Source organism: Ostrea edulis, chromosome 10, assembly GCF_947568905.1.
Source record: "Ostrea edulis chromosome 10, xbOstEdul1.1, whole genome shotgun sequence".
Taxonomy (NCBI): Eukaryota; Metazoa; Mollusca; class Bivalvia; order Ostreida; family Ostreidae; genus Ostrea; species Ostrea edulis.
The window spans coordinates 8,490,548-8,507,376 of NC_079173.1; the positions used below are offsets into that span (position 1 = coordinate 8,490,548).

The following is a 16,829-nucleotide window of genomic DNA, read 5'->3' on the forward strand; positions in this document are numbered from 1 at the left end:
ATTCTGTAAACAAACAACAAAACATACATTACAACAGATAATATAGTAAATTCATATCCGCAAATTTGTAATCAGTAGTTTACATCGATCATACACAAACCACATACATGTATATTTAATACATTAGTCTACATACACAAACCACATACATTAGATACATTAGTCTACATACACAAACCACATATATTAGATACATTAGTCTACATACACAAACCACATATATTAGATACATTAGTCTACATACACAAACCACATCAGTAAGTTGATGGTACAGGGGTTTCAATAGTCTCAATTGAAGTCAGCATTTCGCAAATTCTATGGTCGTTATAACTTTCTAGTTCGTCAATACAACCTATCATTGGGTCAAATGCTGTCTGACGTGTTTCATACCGATTGTTAAGCCGTTCTTGGCACACTGATTTTGACTGCGGATAACTCCGTTTACCTGAACAGGATATAGGGCTCACGACGGGTGTGACCGGTCGACAGGGGATGATTACTCCTCCTAGGCACCTGATCCCACCTCTGGTGTGTCCAGGGGTCCGTGTTTGCCCAACTATCTATTTTGTATTGCTTGTAGGGGTTATGAGATTGATCACTGTTCGTTATCTTCACCTTTCATCCATGACCCGTGTTGGTTTAATCCATATATTCAATAAATTAAGTCTACATACACAAACCACATATATTCGATACATTAGTCTACATACACAAACCACATATATTCAATACATCCCGAGGGGATCCGGGTTAGAGTAGGTCCTCAGTACACCTTGCTTGTCATAAGAGGCGACTAAACGGGGCGGTCCTTCGGATGAGACCGCAAAAACCGAGGCTCTGTGTCACAGCAGGTGTGGCACGATATTGATCCCTCCCTGCTCAAAGGCCATAACCGCCGAGCATAGACCTAAAATTGCAGCCCTTCACCGGCATTGGTGACGTCTCCATATGAGTGAAAGAGTATTGAGAGGGACGTTAAACAATATGCAATCAATACATTCACTACATTAGTCTACATACGCGATCTAAAGACGAGTTATTCCCCTTGTTATACTTACTCTGGTTTCAAAATGGCGGACTGCTCAGTAACACCGTTGAAAACCCCGGTAGAAGAAATACTTTTCTGTTAAAACTGATTACAGACAATACATTGAACGCATATACGTAAGTCACACAGTTTCTCACGTCACTTGTGTGTCACGTCATAGTTATTTCTGGTCATAGATTAAAAACAAGTGACAAAAGAAGTATTCGTGAAAATAATGCTAGCTTTTCCGCGAAAAACACAGCGCTTTTCTACATCTACCCATATTTTCTAAAGTATATTTGTCACATGCATTGTCGTATCTTTTTTTGCCATTGCAGTAGTTTTCAATCTATGAAAAAATAGCAAGGTTAAAATACGGATATTGAACAAATGCCATAAAACTATACCTTGATGATATGTAATAAAGAACAATCGGTAAAATATATTAAATATTAAATAGTGTGTAGTTGGACCAACACGGTATATATGTGGCTAGTAAACTCCATATTAATTCTCGCCCAATAGGAAATTTACTGACCAAGTATTTCAAGATGATTGCAACAACCATTCAATCGACTGACATGGAAATATACAATGATAGAGAATAGTAACATTACCTACAAAATAATAATGTGAACTAATATATATCAAGAAGATAGCTTGAACATATGGACGGAATGCGGAAAAAAGAACGATAAGCCAAAACACTCTGTAGCGTATACTAGAAGTAGACAAGACTACCACGGATGGTACAACATACACCCGTGAGACATTCAGTGCAATCTATGTATCTATGATGAGAACAAATCCAGAAAACTACTTGACCTACATTTAGACCTAAAGTAAGTTATAGTGCGCCAATCAAGTTGAAATATGAACTGATTATATACTACTCAAAATTTGATAAGGATCATACTATTAGATATTTTTCTGTTTAAAAAATCAATAACTGCATAACTGGCAATATTGTGTCCAAGTGAAATCAAAAACGTCTTCAACAAACTTGCACGTGCATTTCATGCCATGGGAAATGCGTTTCTCATCACAGTTTATGCTTTTGCTACCATTGCAAGATTTTCACTCAGGCATCGGTGTCTGATTCTTTCTAAAATTTCAAACTCACTTGAGTGTTTACACTACGTTTATCAACACAACGCCCCTCAACGTGTAAGGCGTCGCCTGACGACAGAACAACTGGGCAGATGTATTGGAATGCTGAGATGGCGGTTATGACAAAACATCAGGGCAATACATGTATTTATATCGAAAAAACCCTGGAAAACTGTTTGACCTACTTTTATCACCAAAGTAGATCATGGTGCATCAGTCCAGCTGAAATACAAACTGAATTTTTTTTTCCTCCTTGAGAAACAAGAAGTATCTTGGTTAACGTCTCACTCGAGAATTTTTCACTCATATGGAGACGCCATAAAGACCGGTGAAGGGCTTCAAATTTAGGCCTATGCTCGGCGCTTACGGCCATTGAGCAGAAACAATAAACACCCCCCACTTGGTATAAGGTGTATGTGTACCACGTTTGACGCCCATAGTCCCAATGGTTCAGTGTTTATCCTGCTTACAAGATTTCCCTAAGTGATACAACGACCTTAACCTTTGGCTTTAAAAACCATTATAGACATCTTCCCTTAATCACGGTGATCAAATGTACCGCATTGTAAGGTCTTGGAGCATACGATTCATTTTGCATTTTGCCTACAAGATCAGGACAGAAAGACGGACAGACAGATGGACGACGTCATACCCCAATTCGTCCTGTTTTAAACGCGCGTGTAAAAATTATCTCATATTATATACAGGAAACAAAAATTAGAAAAAATAACTGACCTGCTATATATAAGATATACTACAATTCTAAAACAAAAACTATTTTTCATACATTGTCAGAAAACGAAGGAACAACATATAGGTATGGAGAACCGTAAGTGTCATCGTATTCTGCTTCTTCTGACGGTTCTACCTCATCGTATGTTCTGTCGTCACTCGCCGCTTCGTATACATGTAATGGAATCGCATAACCCGGGTTGCTGTCAGGATAGGGTCGCGGTGGTTCGTAATTGGTTTCCTCTATCTGTCTTCGTTGATAAGCGACGAAGATGCCTGCTGCTGTTCCTATCGCACAAACCAATAGTGTGGCCAAAATGATGATGATGATGGTTGTTGTTGGAACTAAAATATAAATAAAGATATTGTACATTAAAATATAATGTATATATTTAAATATCGAGCACACAAAATTTTATTTTATTTGGATACCCACTTCCGCCACTTGCTTTCGATGGCAGTGGAATTCTCGCCACGCTGTCACACGCTACACGGTCATTGAGTATGGAAATGGGAAGTGGTTATTTAAGTGCTATTCCACGTAAGAATCATGCAAAATTGAATTTCCGCGGCACATCCAATGTTACGAAATTGGGCCAAACTTTTAGAAAAAAATTAGTTGGGTGCATAATATATGACAATCTGTTTATTTTCATTTTTTGTCACCCAGTATAATTTTTATTTAAAAAATCGAAAAGTTGTTACCGTGTACTAATTCATACAAAATTTCGGGAATATCAAACAGAAATTCTCAAAACAGCAACACTGAAATAAAGAGCCATTTATACATATCTCAAGATAAAATCTTCAATCACCATTTTAAATCCTCAAAAGTGTGGAAAATTTTCATTCTGTTTTATAAATAATAAAATAATCGCTGAATAATCGTGAGTTTTAGTTATCGTTCGTGGAAGTTTCATAAACACCGCTAGGTGGCACACCGTAACTAAGAACGCTGGTGCGTGAAAATTGCGGCGATCCAAAAATTAAATAGAGCCTTGCAATGGAGATGTGTAGTGTCGGTCACTACGCTGGCAGTTTATGCGCGCCATATGGTGCATACCCCAAAGAAAAGGGATTGACTTTACTTGGGTAGTGTACCAGAGATATTAAACACCATCTGAAGTCGCTGAAACTTAGCACTGGACACCAGACGAACGTCAAAGCAGCAGCCGACGCGACACCGAAGGACATCTCATTGCGGGACGTATTGGGTTATTTCGGTAAATTGATATAAAAATATATTAGAATGGAAATCATATCATTGTTTTTTTTAAAGACAGATGAAATGTATGAAGCAATCTTGATATTTATATTATGAACACATTGAAACATGCACACCTGATATACATACACTGATCAATGCAGTGCCCCAAGAAATAGACACAAATGAGTACATGCGGATCTAAATACATCGAGATCACACGAGTCGCCAGTTTTATATGTAAAGATCTGCAATGTAAACAACAATCACTGAGCTTAGCGAAATCTCAGAGATTGTTGTTTACATTGTAAACCTTTTCAAAAAAATTTCCGACTCCTGTAGTTGAACTATAAGTAGAATTCAATTTGATTTAGATGGAGTTTATGAATGTGATGTAAATGTTAAACAATGGTGCGCCACACGCTTGCACTTCGCTAAAACCCATTTAATACGTTGAATTAAGCTTTGTGATATAAAATTGTAACTTTCCGAAGGTTTTAACGAAATTAAATTAATTTTTTCATCAAATAATTAATGAATGCATATTCATTTCTGTGCGAATGTTTAAAAATATAGCATAAACTTAATAGTAAGTAATTTGATTTAATTTAATTTAATTTAATTAATATAAAAACTCATTAGCTAATTTTATATAAATATATGCACTACGAAGGAAAGGTAACCCAATATAAAAAGGAAAGATAACTCACACTACAGTGAAGTTTAAAAAATATATACCTGTTTACCTCATCAAAATATTTTTATTATTATTATTATTACTTATGTACTCTCTCTCTCTCTCTCTCTCTCTCTCTCTCTCTCTCTCTCTCTCTCTTGTGTAAGAAACTATCAATTTTTCAGATTTTTTTTTTTGCCCAAATATAGTGGTTGCCACTATACAGGTGTGAACATTTAGAACAAAGATTACCAATAGAATATTATACAAAAGTACACATAATTAAGTGACAACTTTAAATTGGTTTATGATGATGATAGTGATAAAAAAAATCGAACAATTTTACATACAGGTAACACCTGTACAACTACTATAAGCATACATGTATGACACCCTGTGTTTAAAATGTGTACTGTCAATTTACAAACCAGGTTTTTTTTATACATTCCATAACTGGATATGGAAATCATTAGATATGAATAAAATGTTTAATTTCAATCATTTTTAAAACCCAGTGAACTTTGAAAATTCACATCAGCAGAACAATGGCAGGCCAATGTGACTCAAGTGAGTGATGTGGCTCATGGGCCTCTTGTTTAAATTAGGGTGGGGTTGTTGTTGCTGTTAAGGATAATTTGTAACAGTCCCATTACAATTATAACTACTTTCACAATTATTTCCCAATCAGTATCACAGAATTCTAATTGGAGTGAAGACCGTGAGTTAGATTTAACGGATGTAAATCAGATTCTACAACTCACAACAAAAGGCACATCTAGTCCCCTTAGAAGCCAACTTCGACATAATGTGGCAGACGTCCATTCCAGAACATTTCATTCCTCTTAAATTTTGAAAATATATAGATATTTTTGTTGCGGACACTACAGGTTATCATATATTACATATCTAATATATTGTCATTTATTTTAAAATCAATGTTGATAAATGTTTCTTGATCGACTAATTCATGTGCCACAGGATCAACTCTGGAAAATTAGATATCAAAAGTTGTAGACTGTGGTTTTTTTGAGATGGGAATTACCATATAACATTGACCATTAAATTGTTTTTGCTATACATTGTTATGCAGTTTCAGAAAAATAATGATGGTGTCACAGATGTTCATTCTATTAAGGTAACGACGGATAGCAACCACGTGATCAGTAAAAATTGTGTATTTTCACGTGAATTCATTTTCCGGAATTCCTTACTCCGTCATAGAATAGTGGAAAAACAAAAAGGGGTTCCGAAAGTGTTTTGTTGCTGTGACTGACTCGCCTAGAGAAAATATGCACATACGGTGATACCACATAAGTATACGTCAATATCTGTAATAATGGTAGATCAAATGTTTCATCTGTATGAAACTTTTTGCTAATCGAAATGTTAAACCAACCACCAATCCATGTACATAGATGCGCTACGTAAACAAAGTTGTTGGTTGATACATATGCATCGTAATGTCCGAATGCAGCATACTGCGAGATTAAATACTGTTTATACAGTCATTGATAGGCTAAACAAAGTTTCTTGCAAGAAGAGGAAGTTGGTGGATGCATTCAACTTGGACAACGAAATCATAGTTTCGTTTGGTGAGTGAAAAAATGCCATAAATTTGTATTCAAAAGTTCAACTCTAATAATAATAACTTTATTGCGAAAGACATACATCCTATAGCATTATAACAAAATTGAACATGGATAATAATTACAAACCTGAAAATAAACGGCCAATTCTTACAAAGACATCTAGCATACAATAGTATATAGTAAATACAATAGTATAATGATAGTAAAAAGGGAGAATGACGATACAAATTACATATTATGGACTGTTCTTAGTTCAAGAGCTTTACAAATAAATTTCCCCAAGTTACAGAGTTCTTTAACATTGTTCACACTTAATAGTTGTATAAATTTGAACATGGAGTGTTTACTCCAGTAATACTTCTTCACTAATTTAGCTCTAATCTGGCAATATACAGGACAGACTAACAAAAAGTGGTATTCATCCTCAATTTCAGTGATACATGTTTTACAAAACCTTTTTTCACGTGGTGCATTTTTATGTCTGCCAGTTTCTATGGATAAATTATGTGATGATAGCCTTATTTTGGAGATACCCTTTTTGTACAATTTAGGAATAGATTTTTCTAGGTAATATTGCAAGCAAAAATTATCAACCAAATGCTTGTAAATAGTGCATTTTGATTCATACTGCATGTTGCTATGTAAATTTTGAATAAAATGATCCTTCAATCTTTGTTGTATTATTGGCAAACAAACATGGCTATTTAAGTTATGTTGATCATGCCACATATAACTAAGTCCCAAACAATCAAGTAGTTCCTTGATAAAAGTAGCCCAGTTACGATTTGTATGCTTTGTATTTCCACAGATATTGTATAAACATTCATATGCAGCATTAAGTATACAATTTTCAGACTGCAATAGTTTAAACCAAAACTTGAACATTCTCAAAATACGAACATAATACAATGGTAAACGCCCTGTTTCAAAATATACCATGGTTGTATTAGTGTTTTTACGAACACCAAGTGCAAATTTTAAAAAATCCAGGTGAACCTTTTCAATGTCAGGTGCTTTATGTAATCCCCACACTTCACATCCGTAATTCAAAATACTACAGACATAGGTATCGAAAAGGGAGAATAAGGTACAATGATTTAAATACAATTGTTTTATAGTTGATTTAAGGGCAAATAATGCTTTGCGACCTTGTGATGCTAACTGTTTCTGCGTTACCAAAAATTTACCATTAAAATTAAATAAAACGGCCAAGTAAACAAATTGATCTAATACTTCTATACTTTCATTTTTATACACCCATTTTTCATCTGTGCGAATCTTCCCACCATTTCTAAATACAACAATTTTAGTTTTTGCTACACTAACAACTAAATCCCATTCATCTGTATAACTTTGCAGTGTATTTAACATATTTTGTAGTTCAATAACCGATTCTGCAAGCAACATCATGTCATCAGCATACATCAAAATATAAAGACTTATAACTGTAAATCAGTCGGATGATTACCTTTTTTGATAAATTCAATTTCAAGGTCATTCAATATCTGTAATAATGGTAGATCAAATGTTTCATCTGTATGAAACTTTTTGCTAATCGAAATGTTAAACCAACCACCAATCCATGTACATAGATGCGCTACGTAAACAAAGTTGTTGGTTGATACATATGCATCGTAATGTCCGAGTGCAGCATGCTGCGAGATTAAATACTGTTTATACAGTCATTGAAAGGCTAAACATCTGACGCAGTCTAATTACTCAATGGTATAATATAGACCTAACTGTGCAAATATCAATTATGAGGATGTTTTTTCTAGGCATCAGCCTGAGGACCAAGGGAGGTTAGATAGGACCAGTGCAGGTTGAAGTGGATTTCGAGTTAACAAGTATAACAGCAAGAGAGGTACTATATTTTCTTTTGATAAACATTTGTAAAGACAATTCTGAGTATATCAGATATTCATCTTTTTTGCTATATTTAAATATATTTATCTATATTTTGAACAGGTACTCCATTTACAGTGATGATGACATATCCCCTGGACCCCCACAACTCCACAAATTTAAAAATGTTTGATCAAGTTCCGAAGATTAAAGAACTACTGCAAAATTTTGGACTTGGATGAAAAACATTAATTCACTTATATGAGCTCAGAGCAGTGGATGTTGTACAACATACTTTAAACTAGATTGTGAATTTAAGGGAAAACAAGTACATGTACTCGTGTATTACATGTACATGCCTTTGAAAGACAATAATATTGCATAGATGTAAAGGAATGTTGATTATTCTTTCTTAGATATATTAGTAAAAAATGTGCACATGATAGAATATCAATTTTATAACTTCTATCAATGTGTTTGAATTTTCCTTGTAATTCAAAATGTAGTTGAAACATACATCATTGATACATTAATGTATATCAAATTTTTAGAAAAGTTTCATAATGGAACTAATTCACCCCCCTACCCCCCCCCCCCCCCTTATACATACAGTGAACATAGACCTTCACCTGGGGAAAACTAAAGTTAGTGAATGCAATATACATGTACATGCATTCTCAGTTATCCAATAGTGAGTTTTTGGTTCATTGTGAAACTACAATTAGAAATCTTAAACTTATGAAAGACACACCTATCTGTGAGGGCAAGATGACTCGATGGACTTGCATGAAGAGATCCATGGGCAGTCCATGGGTCTCTTTCCATTGCTATTAATTATTTATTGAAATATGAAATGGTTATTTAAACATATTTGGTGTATTATACTGTATAGTGATATAAATTTCTATCAAAAAATATGTATAGGTAATAGATTTGGTCCAGTTATTACAAGAAATTGTATGAAAAATAACTAAATATTTAGGCAATCATTGTGAGTGCGAAAAGGTCAATTGTGAGTTTGAATGCTCAATGTGGTAATTTGGGAATGTTTAATCATTTAAGGTCAATAGTTTATATCTACTGACTGTATCTCTTAAAATTAATTTCTAGAAGGGAGGGGGCAGGGTTACAAAATCTGACATAGTTTCAGATTAAACCTCATTTGGTATATATTTTTCTATTCAATATTTTAGATACTACTTGACTCATTCTAAAAATGAAATAAAATCAGAAATTCTATGAGCAGAATTTTGTTGTTGTCAGAAAATGTATGCCTGATAGTATTTTAGAAACGCCATATTTAGGGTAAATTTGGCCAATTGCCGAGTCGAATCACCCCAATGTTTTCCTTAGATGCATTTTGAATTTCTAATTAATGTTGATTTTTATATCTGTTTGTGTTTAATTTACATAACTATATATGACAAACAATATTTCTGGTGTCCATAAATTTTTTATTTTTTTCTGTGTTAATTTGCTCAATTTTGGCATTTTTGCCTTTTGGGGCTGCAAAAGAGGGGATTTCAATCTCGCTTTCCTCGAAAATTAACCTGATTACTTTTGTTGATGTTTTGATATGTTTTAGGATAAAGTCAAAATGTTATAATAAATAAAATTGAAAAAAATTCAATGAGCGATTTTTTTGGGGGCTAGCTATCAATAGCTACCTTAAACATGTTCTAAGGAATGATTTTATAGAGTAAATTTCATAAATTAAAGAATTTACTGATGAGGACTCTTGTTTTCTCTCAGATTTTATATTGTTGCGGACACTACAAATATACTGAAGTATTTCTGATTGAATCCATATTTGATTTGAATGAAGTAAATTAAAAACCTTAAACTCTAACTTGTTTTCTATGTTAGTGAATGGTATAATATGATGGGAAAATTTAAAAAAAAGAGGGGGGGGGCTAGAATGATACTTTTGGAAATAATACCTATATATCAATTATAAAGTGTATACATACAAGTTTGAAGTGTCATCTTTCAAACTAAACATTTGTTTTTTTAATGAAGTTATCCAACTTTATCATCAAAATAACAGAATATTAGAGATGTTTTATTATATTCACTTATTTCAGAAATACTGTAATGAAATAAAAGTGAAATGATAATTAATGCTGTTAAAGACACTGCAAGTACTGTAGATAAATTTATGAACAACTCTTTTATTTATGTTTTTCAAATTCAAACAAACTTGAACGTGGAACTAAATGTTGATTGCAAAATAATGTTTGTATATAAACAGTACTTAATTATCAAAAGAATGAAATAACTTGTCATTGGTACTGTTTGGGGATAAAATTGGCTCAGAAAATATGACGCTAATTTTATCATTAGTTTCCCCAGGAGGAATCTACTTTATGTATTTTGTGTGAACAGGAATGGTATTCAGAAGATATTCAGCAGTACTTGGGGGGGGGGGGGGGGGTCAACCTCATCTTTCTCCTTGTCCATAGCTATGATCTGAAAATTATGTTTGTCACAAATAACATTTCTTTCTCTGCCCTTTTTGGTTTTAATTCTTTCCTTTTTAAAGTTGTTCTTTTCTTTCCAATATTTTGTGTTCACCTTTTCTTGCATTTCCTTTTCAATTTCAACCTTTTCTTTCTCTCAAGATTTCTTTCTGTCTGTATTTTTTTTTTATTCATGTAATCTCTTTTTTCCAAGTGTGGCAAGAAATTGGGGATTGTTTTTTAATACCTCCCCCTCTCTCTCTCTCTTTCTCCTTTTCCTTATTTTGTCTTTCTTTAGCTTCACCTTTTTTTTTAATTTCACCCTATTTCTTCTATCTTCTCCCTTGATTTCATTAACCTCTCTGGGTTATATGTATATACTAGATGTTATGGGTGTAAATTCCGAGTTTGAACATATATTTTCACAATATTTTAATCCATTACATGTTTAAAGTAAATACTTGAATAGTTATAGTTATCATAAAGATAAATCATAATACATTTTCTTGAAAAAATCTATGAAATCAAAAAGCCATTGCGGACTCTACAGGGTTGCGGACTCTACAAAACACAATATATCAGCCAGAAAACTTAGCAATAATGAACTAGAGTCTGTTTCTTTCGTAGATACATTAGTAACTGTATTGCCTCTTACCAGTAAGAGTATAGAAGTATAAGTCATCAGGCATTCCAAAATATGCACATGTTGCGAACACTACAGAATTTTGGGACATTTTTATGCCAGTTAGAGAAAAATGCGTCATTTTTTAAGTTTGGAATAATCCACTCAAACTTTTCTATAATGTTTCATTTAGTATTCAACTCATTTTTAAAGCAAAATAAAAGTTGAAATAATGAATTAACATGTAGTTTTTTTTACTTGTAAGTTTAAACATTGGAATTTTATAAAATTACATAACGTACAAGCATTTTCATATTTTTAAACATTATTTCGCTAATATTTTTTGATTTACATACAGTAAATTGCACGTAGAAGTGGAATAATTTCTCATTGATCTGATTTTTATTACCAAAAGCCTCTTCTATAAATCTCTTTGAACAAAAACTTGAAAATAAAGCCATTTTTAGCTGCAACAGCATAACACACAAAATACCCCATTTCTTCAGTAATACATCTTGAATATTATTTTTTAAATAGAACATGGGAGTGTTATATATCATTGGATTTGTTAAAGGTACCATTTGGTCATATTTGTTATGGGTTTAATCATATATCTTGATGTAGAATGCATTATAGCATTAGCAAGTATGAATTATCACCAATACTGTGAAAATGGCGTTAAAAAAAATTCCCAACCCTTAATGTAATACTTAATCTCTTTAGTGAAGTTTATCAACTGCCTCTCAATTCACATGGGCTGTATAGAAAAAAATCTTCGGGGGTGGGAACATTCTTTTTCCGAGAATAATTAATTCTAACCTCTACATATGACAAGCCCATGCACTGTGATCTACTTCACTAAAGAGATTAAAGAATACCTGAATGCTGAAACTGAGCCCCCGCCTATAGGCCCTACCTTGTTTACATGGTGCTTCATATGAATTTTAACCGATCGTTAGCGTTGATAAACCACACATCTTTACATGTAACAGTAACATAACCTCTTCACTAAAACTTACAAAGGTAAGCTTAAAAACAACTCCCAATTCCAAATTGAAATTCGTCTGTACAACTCATAGTGGAAACAAATGGGTTAGGTATAATGGGAATTTCGATCCCGACCTAAATTTCTTAGAAATCTTGTTTTAATTATTCGGTAGGATCATATATTATATTTCGATAGTTTAAGAAACAAAAATGAAAATACATTGATATAATCATTAGCTAAAATGATTAAAGATGATAAGTTAATGCACAGTTATTATATTTCAATGATATCAACACATTTCGTTTTTTTCATTTTCCCGGAATTTTTCACCATTTTAAAGGAGGCATTTCTGGGGGAAAAAAAGTATTTTCCACACTTTTGAAAATGAAAAGTGATTAAACAAAATCCCCTTTTCTCTTTTATAAATCTCATACGATTGTTAGTGTTTGCTGTTTTAAGAAAAGTAATTTTAAAAATTGGATGTTTTTTTTTCAAGAAAACCATATACATCAAATAAAATCAACCGTTGTCATGGAGACAAGTGAGATATTGTCACTATGGCAATGCATAAAGGAAAAGGGGACTTTATTTGCCATTGTATATTTTTATTGACCAAAATATTTTGGTATTTTCCTCTCGATATTGATTATACAATTTACAATTTATTGCTTATTTTTAGCTATTTTGTGTTGATTGTGGGGGTAATCTATTTTTAGTAACATATCTCTGCAGGTATGTATCAGATGAAAAAATTAGTACCACATATAGGGTTCTTATGTATAGTGGTAACGTATATATAAGTATCGATTCAATCCCTGACTGTCGATGTGCCACCCTTTGCATGATTCTTACGTGGAACAGCACTTAAATTGCATTTAAGAGGATCATTCAAACGGATGCTTACTCCTCCTAGCCATCCGATCTCACCTTTGGTATATCCAGAGTCCGTGTTTGTCCAATTTATGTATTGCTTATGGAAGGTGACGATATCAATCTCACAACTCCTACAAGCAATACAAAATAGATAGTTGGGCAAACACGGACCCCTGGACACACCAGAGGTGGGATCACGTGCCTCAATATCATAACTCCTATTAGCAATACAAAATAGAGAGTTGAGTAAACATCATCTCTTGGACACACCAGAAGTGGGATAAGGTACCTAGGAGGAGTAAGCATCCACTGTCGACCGGGGTTATGATATTGATCACAGTTATTATCTTTACCTTTCATCAGTTATCTCCACTTTTTCATGTAACTTATTTATGTATATATGATATGGAATTCCATGCAATTATCATCATGAATCAGGAATATTACTGTAAAACCAGTTAATATAATGGTAAAGAACACTTCTGTGTTACATGCCATGAAGTAGTTTCCAAAATATCTCTGAAAGTTAACAAGAATGATATTTGTGATCATTGCATATAAATGAAACTTGTTTCTTTGATTTCATTTTGTATACTAGTCATTTTTGTATATAAAATCTAGAGGACGTTTATCAGAATGTTATTCGAATCGTTTAATTATTTCACATTTTTATTATAAAAACCATAAAAGTGTGTGTGTATACGTATTGGTAGAGGCTCTGATGGAATCTAAATTAGATAATCATTGTTAAATATGCGCAGATCGATTTTTTTTCTCGGAGAAGAATAGAAGAACTTTTGTTAACATTTGACATTTTGCAAGAGGGGTATACCAATTCATACTAGATATCAAACGTGCATTATCTGACAACGGAAAATTCAAAAGAATATGAGAAATATGTAAAAACAAAAAACAAAAAAACAAAAAAAAAAAACCACAAAAAAATATCATAAAAAAAGCCTTTCTTTTGTCGTATAACTTAGTAGTTTGGGCGGTCGCTTCGCGATCGGAAAGTTTCGGGTTCGGTTCTCGATTCTGGCACCGTGCCAAACCTCAAACGTAAAATCTCGTTGGTGACTGTTCCTTTTCCATTCGCCCAGCATTAAAAGTGAAAGTACGGGTCTTTATTCGCCCAGCATTAACAGTGAAAGTACGGGTCTTTATTCGCCCAGCATTAACAGTGAAAGTCACGGGTCTTTATTCGCCCAGCATTAGAAGTGTAAGTCGCGGGTCTTTACTCGACCAGCATTAAAAGTGAAAGCCACGGGTCTTTATTCGCCCAGCATTAGAAGTGTAAGTCACAGGTCTTTATTCGCCCAGCATAAAAAGTAAAAGTTGCGGGTCTTTATTCGCCCAGCATTAGAAGGGAAAGTCACGGATCTTTATTCGTCCAGCATTAGAAGGGAAAGTCATGGGTCTTTATTCACCAAGCATTAAAAGTGAAAATATGGGTCTTTATTCCTCAGTATTAACAGTGTAAGTCGCGGGTCTTTATTCACCCAGCATTAGAAGTGAAAGTCACGGGTCTTTATTTGCCCAGCATTAGAAGTGTAAGCCGCGTGTCTTTATTCGCCCAGCATTAGAAGTGAAAATATGGGTCTTTCGGATATGTCTTTTAAATGGATGTCCATGCCACAGTAGGCGTTAGTTTAAGGAAACATTTTCACTACTACAAGTGCAATGTATAGATCAATATTTGTGGCAGTTCATTTAAAACTGGTGACGTCTTTACACCATTGAAGAATCGCTGAGTGGGAAGTAAAACAACACCCACAATCTGTGCTTGGCTTTGTATGTTAGCTTGTTGTTTCAAGGTCTAACATGAATACCCGCGATTTTCACTTCTAATGCGAAACAGCAGTTACTACAGTGAAATATCTTAGTTGAGATCAAGCATGGGGACTTCCGGTTGCAAAGCGAAGGTTCTAGCCACTAGGCTATTGCGTTCAGTGTCCTGAATTCTTAGTTTAGATATGTTGTTGTAACATAAAATTTCATAAATGTGTGAAGAATTCTCAGATGTAAGATACATAGAAATTAATACTGACTAGGAACTGTTTCTTTTGTGATTGCTCTAACGCTGTTTGTTCCGGTAGTATTGATGTCTAGGCGGGTAGATCGGGCGTCTGTAGCGGTGGTGACGGTGTTTATACTGGTGGTGGGCGCGTCTGTAGCGGTGGTGACGGTGTTTAATCTGGTGGTGGGCGCGTCTGTAGCGGTGGTAACGGTGTTTAAACTGGTGATGGGGGCGTCTGTAGCGGTGCTGACGGTGCGGGGATCTGTACGAATGATGGAATCTGAAGTAATAATACATGGTAAACCTCTTTTATATTGCATTCACAGCGCCATCAATACATCAGGGATTACTTTTATGGAATGAAGTAATACGGATTTTGGTATTTTGTGTTAGGCTAATAACGTTACTTGTTCATAACTTTCTATAATGGTAATTATATTCAAGCTGTAAACATACCTACCGTGAAAAAGATGAAGCCACCAAAATGATTTTGCATGTTTTAAACAGCCATTACATTACTTTGTTAACCTCATTTTTTTATGGTGGTGTAAACATTTAAAACTCCCCAATTCTATACAGTCAGTCTTTTGATTAAAGGAAGGCAACTGATATTGATATACACATTGGCTGTCTTGTACCAAGTTAATGAGTATATTAGTTAAACGGAATTAAGGCTATCTAATATATCAGAAAGGAACACCCCCGTTTATTGTCACATGATTGTAACAGTCACGTGTCCCGATACTCTAGATTCTTGCAATAAATCGCTTCAGCGCAAGTGAATTCATTTATAAACGATTTATTTACTTTAATTTTTGAAACGACCAGAAGATAATAGCAATGTCAATAACAAGTATTTACAAGCAATACATATCTTTCCTAATATCATAGTTATTCGGGAATTTAGTTTGTACCGATGCTTATACTTTCCTGCATTTTATCCAACGAATAACGAATAATGTCTCGACCGGGCGGGGTCACTTTCACAGTAGAGTATTTTATATATGATGCAGATGTGCACAATTTACCATAATGTATTCGGAATCTCCTATGTACTGTGAATATCTTTTTTTAAATTCTTTTCAAAACTCCTTACCTGTCTATTATACACTAATACTTATACATTTCTTTCATTATACTGTTGAATTCCCATTATTTCAGTAAATTCTTTTTGGCGCTTTTCGAATGCTTATGCAGACTAAACATGGAACAAAGGAACTCCTAAAGAAGTGCAACTTGCATTGTTCATTTAACAAATTTTAATTTCCAATCAATAACGTCACACAGTAATTTTTATCACATCTAGTTTTGATATATCCTACCAGTCTATGATGATTACTGGTTATATTTAGGTTATTAGCTAACTACATGAGATGAACTCTTGAGACATTATAGAATACGTTACTGTTCCTATGTAATGGTACACGTAGGTGTCTTATACCCCCAGTGTAGATGTTTTATACAATGTGTCAGTGGACAAATTAGAAACCAGACCAGCATCTACAGTACCTGAATCACAAACCATTTCCTGAAGTGTCCTGTCCGTCAGCAGTGTTCCATTGAAATTAAGAGGACTTTGACACGAGGGTTCGGAGACTGGGTTGTAGCTCTTTAACTGCAAGTTTCTCGATTCAGCAAATCTGAGAAAGGCGACTAATTGACAATCGCAATGCAAGGGATTTCCCTC

General features: G+C 34.0%; 1 protein-coding gene across 1 annotated transcript; it reads right to left on the reverse strand.

The window, feature by feature from the left end:
• On the reverse strand, window positions 1–16,829 carry LOC125666717 (uncharacterized). The gene is made up of 3 exons (XM_048899948.2): window positions 16,652–16,829; window positions 15,174–15,422; window positions 1–3,214 (listed from the first exon to the last, which is right to left on the reverse strand). Exons 1-3 carry the CDS (start codon window positions 16,665–16,667, stop codon window positions 2,919–2,921), a joined length of 561 nt encoding a protein of 186 aa, XP_048755905.1. The 5' UTR covers window positions 16,668–16,829; the 3' UTR covers window positions 1–2,918.

Excerpts from the sequence above, each read along its gene's own strand:
- LOC125666717 (XM_048899948.2), bottom strand. Across the intron at positions 3,215-15,173 it reads CACAAAAGAAACAGTTCCTA|TTCCAACAACAACCATCATC; the intron begins GTCAGTATTAAT and ends TTTATATTTTAG.